Source organism: Cyprinodon variegatus, unplaced genomic scaffold (assembly GCF_000732505.1).
Source record: "Cyprinodon variegatus isolate N-32 unplaced genomic scaffold, C_variegatus-1.0 Scaffold41, whole genome shotgun sequence".
Taxonomy (NCBI): Eukaryota; Metazoa; Chordata; class Actinopteri; order Cyprinodontiformes; family Cyprinodontidae; genus Cyprinodon; species Cyprinodon variegatus.
Genome location: NW_015150494.1, coordinates 126,145 through 135,660, shown reverse-complemented (window position 1 = coordinate 135,660; position 9,516 = coordinate 126,145). Strand labels below are relative to the sequence as shown.

The 9,516-nt window shown below is 38.2% G+C and overlaps 1 protein-coding gene across 4 annotated transcripts in view; it reads left to right on the top strand.

Moving 5' to 3' along the window:
• Positions 1–9,516, top strand: part of LOC107081812 (ribosomal protein S6 kinase alpha-3) — an 81,216-nt gene that overhangs the window by 40,264 nt on the left and 31,436 nt on the right. For 2 of the 4 annotated variants that reach the window (XM_015370077.1, XM_015370076.1), the window contains exon 1: positions 8,199–8,423. The exons of the other annotated variants lie outside the window; for them this stretch is intronic. In XM_015370077.1, coding sequence (XP_015225563.1) covers positions 8,214–8,423 — 210 coding nt within the window. In that variant the 5' untranslated portion in view covers positions 8,199–8,213. Of the gene's footprint in view, positions 1–8,198; positions 8,424–9,516 lie in introns of those variants that run through there. 4 annotated transcript variants of the gene reach the window in all.

Genomic DNA, 9,516 nt, shown 5'->3' with positions numbered 1-9,516 from the left:
GCCATTTAAGGCTTTATATGTGAGAAGGAGGATTTTAAATTCTATTCTGGATTTAACAGGAAGCCAATGAAGAGAAGCCAGGATAGGAGAGATGTGTTTTGCATTTATATTTAAACCTATGGCCAGACATTCTCATATCTAACTGAAATCATTTTATTCATTTTAATGTCAAGAGCTCAAATGTTCTTCTAATATGTCATTTATGAGGAGTTTTCATAAATACCTTGACTCTTTTTATCATCCAGTATTTGATGTTTTCCTAAGGATTTTGTGTTCCTCGGACTAAACCAGACTTCTTGGCAAATAATTTCCTTTTAAGGCATCGATATAGAACTATTACACTAACATGCAGCAGTTGCATTGCAGTACTTTGCAGAGGTTAGTCTGTGTTTGAATTTTAATGTCATGATTCTGAGGCACCAAACTCATGATTCAGCTACAGTTCTTTCCTTGATTCTTTTCATGTTCTTCACTTTAGATGATTTTATTATTTCCTTTAAATTATTATTTCATTCTTAATCAGTAGATTTATTTGGGACAGGCAATGAACGTTATGCTTTCATGGCAAGTGACTGGGAACAGGATGGATTGAAGAACAGTAATTAACCTCCTGGAAGATTGAGCTTTTGGTTTAATGTGTTGGCAGGATGATCTTAAGAATGGAAGGCTAGATTAAGAGTTTTTACACTTTTACATTTAACAAAACAAAAAAACTATTGCCCACTCATCTCTAATTAGTTAGCTTCTAAAATGATCCACTTCCTGGTTTCATGGAGAAAGTTTCTGGTGTAAAAAGATGAAAATGAACCATTTAAATGATCAGAGATGCTGAAAAAATGAGAAGGCTTTTTTATCATCCCAGACTGAATATTTTAAGAGCAAAAAAAGTGTATTTTTGCAGATGCTTTTAAGCTTTCAGTCGTTAAAGCTTTCCCTGAGTTATCTTCAGAGACCACCGGTCGAGCTTAACGACCACCTCACCGTGCAGCTTTTTATCTGCCGGCTTAAATCTGAGGCGGTGTTCGACTGCAGAGATCTGATTGAGGATCTTTTCTTGTACGGTTATGAATAAATGATGATGTCCTCCCCCTGCTCCTCCTCATCCATTCTTAATGCTCTCTCTATACTATAAAGTTCGCCCTCATATCCGCCTGCCTTTCTCCACTTGTCCTCCCACATCTTCTATCTCTTTTAGAAAATCTTTCACTTCGTGGTTTTTATCCCTTTTCTTCCTGCTTTCAGACGAGCGGCTCTGCTCTCACTGCAACACCTTGGAAACATAAAATCAGGCTGAAGTGGTAGGAGTTTATCGGTGCTTCCCTTTCATTAGGATGAACAATGCTGTGTAGCAGCTGCCGCTCACATCTCTGGCTCTATTAGAGGACTTCCTCATGATGTTAGCAGATTCTTAGTCACTTTGAAGCGGCATTCATTCCTGGGAGCCGTTGACGTATTTCATTATTGAATAGGATATAGAGTGGCTTCCAGGAGAGCGAGGTCATTGCTCTAGGAGGAAACTTTCAGGCTTGTTTTTTAATGAAATAAAGCTTTTCTTCAGCATCCTCCACATCCATCTGCCCCCCGGTGTCTCCTCCTCCTCCTCTAACTTCTCTCTAGCTTTGGAGCTAGATCTTTATTATAGATCTCAAGGATCAATGTCTGATATCCAATCAGAACATCCCTAGTTTCAGCACTTTAGAAAGTATTTGTCATAACAACTTAAAATGATTAAAATAAAGAAGATAAAAACAATATTCTTAGGTTGAGTAAAGTTTTTCACATTGTGGCTATTTTCTATGTCAAAATAAAAATCCTTTTAAAATATCAATTATTTTTTAGTTCAGCTTTAATCTGACATCCATAAAGTTTATTTCCGTTAAAAAAACTGTTCATCACTTTGGACTTTGTTGTTTCTCTGTTCTTTTCTGTAGGTGGCGCTCTTCTCCTTCTTCTTCCTTGGGAGCGTTGTTCCCAACTAGTTGCAAAGCTCATACTGTTAGATATTCAACTCTCATTCAGCAGCAGGAGATTTTATTAAGCTCAGTATTCCCCTGCTTTGACTCACCGCTCCGTCTGAGGCGTGTGATATCCGAGCTGCGAGCGAGGCCCAGCGGAAGCGCACGTCCTCCTCCGACCCGCCACATCCCCAGGCGTTTGTGTGTCTGTCAGTGCGGTGACCATCCGACCCGTTAATTTGATTGCGTAACGGGCTTAGAGGGCGCAGATTGTCTGGAATGGAATCCTGCTCACTCGATCCGTGATCGCTGCTGCCATGGAGAACCTGCCCAACACACACAAACACAGGACCGCACACACATTAACGTCCACCTTTCAGGGGCATTTGCTTGGTGCTCCCCCCCCCGCTTAGATTCCAACAGTGGAAAAACTTACCTTCAGCTTTCCGCAGCAGAAACACAAAGGATGAGGATAAACAGCATCATTGTTGTGGTCGGGATTATTCCTTCAGCGCCGCTTGGATCTATTTTTATTAGCAGAGTTAATAAGGGACATCGATGCGGTGTCGCTTTTCTCCTGCTTCCTGTCTCGGTTTCACACTTCATTGTCACACAAAGTCTCTAAATCTTTGCATTCAGAGGTTTCAGCAACTTCCATTTTCCCACAGGTGTATAAAACCCAGACAGAACCGGTCGCTCTCAGGACCTCTATGCTACCATGGTTAAAACATGTTCAATAGATTCAGTGATGATAAGTGGTTACTACCAAGTGGAAGGGATCGGTAAAAGTGTAGTCATATAGTGTTAAATCAGCGCATATCAGTGCTGTTTGTGTGCAGAGGTCACCATATTTCCTCAGTCAACAGTTACAGACCTTCAACCTTCGTGTAGAGAGAGCTTCAAATATGGACTTTTGCTTAACAATAGACAGATTCAGCAGTTTGGCAATACTTTGGGCCAATATGAACTTTATTTGTCTTATATCGGTATTGGATGACATGTTCGTACCAATTCAGTAGTGCTTTCAACAGCCATGCCTTGAGATCATGTGAAATGCAGCATTGCTGCTCCCTCCCTTAACTACCCATTGGTAATTGTTTTGTCTGATTTGTAAATAGATCTGTCTTTTTTTGTTTGACTTGAGACTCATTTAATTACTTTCTATGAAAATGAGGAAAGAAAAAGCAATATCAGCTCCAATAATTGATCCAAAGAAAATCACCAAGGTTACAGGTTACAGTACAAAGTAAACAGGAAAAAGAAAAGTACATTATTGTGGCATAAATGCACAAATAATTCAATAGAATAAAAAAATAATTTAAAAAAGATGATTATATATAAAAAAGGTCAAACGATCTTGTATGCAGAGTAGAGATGATCAAAAGGACCTGAATGGTCTGGCTGTTGATCCACTGACAGGTCTGTAATATATTTTGGAGCTCAACTATTCAGTGATTTATAGATAAAGAGAAGTATTTTAAAGTTTATTCACTGAGATATGGGGAACCAGAGGAAGGACTTTAGAACAGGGCTGATGTTCTCCACTTTTTTAGTTCTAGTGAGGATGCCGGCAGCAGTATCCTGGATCAGCTGCTGTCTGATCCCCTTTCTAGGCAGATCTGTGAAGGCAACGCTGCAAGGATTAGTTCTACTAAAGATGAATGAAGCAGGAATCAGTTAGTATGACATTAGTCCTTGGTCCTTCCCATCCCTTAATTAGGGATGAGAATTTATTAGGGCTGGAGCTATCGATTAACCTGTCAATTACCGTTTTAATTAACCGATTAATCTAAAAACAAATACTTTTAGTGAATTCATTTTTGGTAAAGAAACAATTGTCTGGAGTTGAAGAAAACACTTTATTTCCAATTTTAAATGGATTGTTAATACCAAAAGTGGAAAAATGGCATACCTACATAAACCATATGATATATATAAAAAATGATTATAAGTCTAAAATTGAAAATGTTTTTTTTAGAGTTAATTGCTGCAGTAAATAGGTTATTATTTCATGTTTTATTCTTGGTAATGATTATATACTGATGATTATTTTAATAATCAATTAATCAGATTAATTGTTTCAGCCCCTAAAAGTATATCATTGTTATCATAAAGTGTTTTAAAGGACATTTTTCCAATTAATGTTTTTTAGAAGGCCCCAAAAACGGGCAGTAAACTTGAAAATAAGCCTAAATGCAGTTTCTGTGTGCAGTTTAGTACCAAGAATCTTCATTTTTTTCCATCCGATGTTGTTTTGGAGGCTTGGAAATACTTTTCTTTTTTTATTGGCATCATAACAAATACCTACCTTAGATATGCTTCTTACAAATGGCACTAAAAACTGAATGTGACTGCATTCTGAAAACATTTAGCTTGAACTGGAGAGCATTTCAGTTTAAATGAGTCCTCATTAATTTTTTTTTTTTAAATGATCTAGTTTTATATTTCTGGTTTAGAATCAGATCAGTTTTTCTCTTGTCTATAAAATAATTTAAAACAAACTAAATCAGTTATGTGTAAATAGTTCTCTCTGGGTCGTGTTATGTACTATGACATTTCTTGATCTTTAAAAAGATGAAGACTTTAAAATAACAGGCTGTTTTCTTGTGTAGCATTGCTCTCCTTCACGACCTTCTTTGAGTTTTTTTTTTTACATTTTAATCAGGTTGATTTGAGGTTAGATGATGTAATCGGCTCTAAAGTTTCTGTAGTTTCTTCTGCAGTGATGGTAGACATGTAGGGGGTATCCTGCTGTTATCTGCATATCCAGATAAGTCTTTAAAAAAAAGCAAACCAAAAAAAAAAACCTTCTAAATCTCATTTCTCTTTGACTGAAAGTCCATTTGGATGTTGATGGATCTGTTTAAATGGAGGTTTTGCATCATTTCTTAGCATAGTAGTGTGGAGAGACGCTTAGCATGCTTTAAAAAATCTGTTTTCAGCTTTGCTGCCTTATTTATAAACACTGTCAGGTGTTTAGTTCTGTTTATAAATCCTGTCAGTTTGCTCTCAGCAGAGTGAAAAAGCTTTATGTGGGAAACAAGTTTAGACTGCGGATGCACTGATGGGGCTTCAGATTAAAGATGGGATCAGATCCTGTGTTTTATGGGTTTATGTCCCGGCCAGATGACACCAACTGGTTCTGTTCAGCAGAACCGGAGCTTTGCCATGAAATGGGTTTCAGCCTCCCAGGCCTTTTAGTTACTGACGTATTTTGTGAAGTGTACAACTCCAAATCATGCCACAGTATTTCAGAGTTACAGAAACTACCTTAACTCCTTATGGAGGAGGAGTGCTGACATCTGGGTTATGAAGCTTTAAGCTGCCTGAAACCAAACTGGTTCCTTTTCCTTCTAATAAACCTTCCAGGTCCGAATCAGAGAACCTCTGGAGGTCTCCAGCTCCCACCTAGGGGAAACAAACTCTTCATCCTGCCTTATTTCATAGATTTCTCAAATGATAGAGGTTTGGTGCAGCTTTTAGAAAACAAGCAGGTGTTTATATTTTTAGTTTTCATCCCAGTCCTTGGTTTGTGTCCTGCTGGTTTTTGTGTGGAAACCAGTTCGCTCTGAGCGGAGGCGACAACAGGTGGAGGTAATCCAAGAAATGTCAGCCGGACCGTCAGCAGCATTGTGTACATTGTGTTTGGGAGAGACGGAGGCGCTGACAGGTGGAGGATTTCCTGCTGGGGATGGGTGGGCATGGGGGGGCACATTGTGTTTCTGCTCCAGCAGGTTTCAGTGGATCAGCTGGGAGCTTTAAATGTTTGTCTTTCAGTGTTTTTATCGCATGCTTATGATTGCTGGAATCTTTGGCTCATACTTCTGTCAAACTGTTGTTACAGAGGTGGAAAATTTCAGGATATTTAGATACTTCTAAGTTACTAAAACTTTAAACTGTTCATTTCTAACTTTAAGTGATTCATTTTGATTTGGAACAAAATGTTTTTATTACCTTAAATGATTCAAATTCCCTCTTGTTTTTTCTGTTTACTATAAACCAAACACTCACACTGCAAAAACATTTAAATCTAAATCTGGAATTTTAAATAATCTTAAAATAGGTGTATTATTTGTAGAATAAAAGAGGTACGTGAGACAGTTTGCCAATAGAACCATGCAATTTACATTAAAAGTAAGAAATAAAGAATTCCACTGAAGTGAATATTATCTATTTATCTACTTTTAAGATAGAAAAATACTAATTTTGTTCAAAAATCATTTTATTTACCCACTCAAATTAAGGCGAAATGCAGTTAATTTAAGAAATGTTTACTTATTTCTTGATTGTAAACTTTTAGAAGTAAACTAGAGTAATTTCTAGCATAGGGTTGTTAACGCCTTATGACTCTGGTGATTATTGATTTTTTTTTTTTTTAACGACAGCTTAGTAATAGTGACCATTTGTTTATGCATGCCAGCCGTCAGATTGCAGCCACAGCCACAGGGCTTTCACGTGAAATATTTTTATTTATTTTTTTTAAGTGGACCTTTGACATATTTTCAGCCAGAGGTGTTTCCTTTTATAGATATCTGTACACTTAAAAACTCAGCTAAATAATAAAGTTTCAATCCCCCCGCTTAATTCACTAAATGCAGAATCAGGATCAGCAGTAGGCAGATAGTCTGAAGATGATCAGCTGGATTTGGTTATTGGACGAGTGAAGAAAAGGAGAAGCGTCTTTGTTTTGTCCAATTAGAGAGATGCAGCTCTGATGAACAGAAACACAGCAGGTTTCAGACAGACTATAGGATTGAAGGAGGTTAAACCAGCTGACAAGTATGGTAGTGGCAGCAAAATGCTGTGGGACTGTCCCCCTGTCACTGGCATTGCTTATGGAATAATGAGAAACTACCTTCAGATTTCTGGACAATGATCCCAATCATATGTCCAAATGGTACTGGACGGATTAAAGGGGCGTACAGCGAGCTTTAGCGCAGCTCCCAGAGTTATTGCAAATATATGCTCCCTTTGACAGCAAGTTAAAATTACACCATTACTGTGCATGGGCCTGGCAGAAAAAGGAAAGCATAGCAGTGTGCAGCTGAAAGACGAAGGTCTTAAGTTTAGAGGCATAATGAAAAATAATAAAAAAATTTACTGAATGATTGTTCTCACAATGGAGAAATGACCTCTCTGCATTTAACCCATCCCCTTTGGGGAGTAGTGGGCTGCCACTTTGCAGCACCCGGGGAGCAATCTGGGGTAAAGGGTCTCGCTCAGAGACCCAGAGTGGCAGTCTGTGGGAGTGGATTTCAAACTCACAACCTCAGGACCCTGTGCCCTAACTAATAGGCCACCACTCCCCATCAGGGGTAAGACCATCCGAAATAATGAAGTCATTTTAGCTTCCAACTCCCCCAATATTTACTATTTTCTTTTTCAATCACTGATCAGACTCCAGTTTGAATTCTGCTGCCATAGGCAAGAGTTATGTTATCTTACCCTTATGGGGAGTCTGTGATGGGGCCTGAGCTGCATTTCTGGCTCTTGTTTTTTAATGAGAAACGGTCTATATTCAACCTTTTGCCCTTCTGTTGTGGAGAAAAACTCCCCAGCTTAAATTTGGATTTCACAGAATCAACCTTCCCTCTGAAATGCAGTTGTAGTGAATTATAAAAGCCCTAAATTGATAGGAATTTAAACTCCTGCCCAGGATAAATGAATTTAACCTTGCATGTGTCGGGATTTAAACCTGACTTTTTTATTTATTCCTCTTCAATGTGCTTTCCTTTTTATCTTTATTTTGAGTAACTGATGTTTTTTTCTTTTTTTAAGAGCTGCAAAACACTGTAAGTTAAATGTATTTTCTTTCCTTTTTTTTTAAAGTAGATAAGTGTGAAGCATTTAAGAAGGTTCTTTCTAAAGATAAATGATCCGCCCTCACACATTTACTGGGAAATGTTTTGTTTGCAGATGGGGAATTTTGTGAAAGTCAGAGTGAATGTGGAAATAGAAGTGGGAGTTCTGCTCGTCGTGGTGTTTAGTGATTGGTCAGAGAGTAATGTCAGAGGGAACGGGGATCTCCAGGACATCTGCTGGATACTCTGGCTGGAAGGTTACAGCTGCATGTCCGTGAAAACAGGCAGATAATTGAAGGGGGAGATCCCATTTTCCGTCCTGATTTGGAACCAGCCCCCTTCCCTCTGGGTTCCCCCCACCTTCCTCCCACACACTGACTCACAGCCGCACTGGTTTGTCTACCACAGTCCGTAGGACCCCCCTGCAGCACCTCCGAGCTGCTCCGTTTAGCCTGTCATGACCGCCTGCACTGCTGAGGTTAAAGCGGCGTGCGCCTCTGCCGTTGGCGGCCTCGTCAGAGCACTGAGGAGGCGCCTGAAGTCGCTCCGACGACTCCTGCTCGCCTCGAGGTCGGACAGCAGCTGCTGGGAGAGACCTGGGCTGGAGAACAGGCAAAATGTGAAGAAAGTTTTAGAGTGTTGTGGACCAGAATCCCCCAGTGAGGCTGTGAGTAATCCTGACTGTCAGCAGAGCTTTCACTCTGCTAAATGTGTTTTATATCGTTTTTGCTCTTCCTTCCACTTTACAAACAGAAAACTATAGTTACACATTATTAATAGATTAAATCAGCCATAACCAATAAATATAGCCAGTGATGAAGAAATAATCAAGCAAAATCAGTAGAGCCTCTTCTAGAAGAGGTTCTTTTTAGTTATTTCCCCCTTCAAGTCTCTGAAGTATATTTCTCCTCCTGTTTGAAATGAATCTCCGGTGCTTTGTATAATCCAAAAATCAGTTGAGGACCAGTATTTCTTATAATCTTATAATGGCTTTAAACAATAGTTCTTCAAACCTTCTTTGATTCTATAAACAATTTACTGTTGCTGCTTTTTACAGTGAACCATTTTACCTCTTAACCATGAAGTACGACTTAACTCAAGACATGCACAAATGTTACTTTACAGTCTGTGCTTATAAACATTAAAAAAGACATTGGGCAGAAAAAATAAAATAACATAAGACAAGCAATAAATAGACTAAAATATAAATATAAACTAAATTCAGATGAGTTGAATAAGCAAAGCTAAAGTACACTCAAGAGAAGAAACCAAGCAAAGCAATAAGGACCTGACTAAGCTTATAAACTAGGTACATTAAGTTAAAACAACCAAAACTAAAATAAGTGAAAATATGTTAAAATATCACACAGGAAAATGTTATATCAGTTAAACAAGGCAAAAAAAAAAAAAAAAAACTAAATACCAGGCTCATCTAAAAAGCAAAACTAGCTAAATTGAACAGAGAAAAAGCACCATCAGCTAAGATAAAGACGATGGAAAGAGTGAGAAAAAAGATAAGTAAACTCAGATAAAATAAACTCAGATGTGTTTTATAATTGTTGATGAAATCCAACATCAAACTAAGTCAAAGTTCGGTAAGAAAAGCTAATATGAAGCTAAGCTAAAAAGCAAAAGCCAGCCTGAGCTAAATTTAAGATGAACTAAATAAAAATATGTCTATAGACATTTAACTGAGTCTGTAGACATTAAACTGAGTCTATAGACATTAAACGGAGTCTATAGACATTAAACGGAGTCTA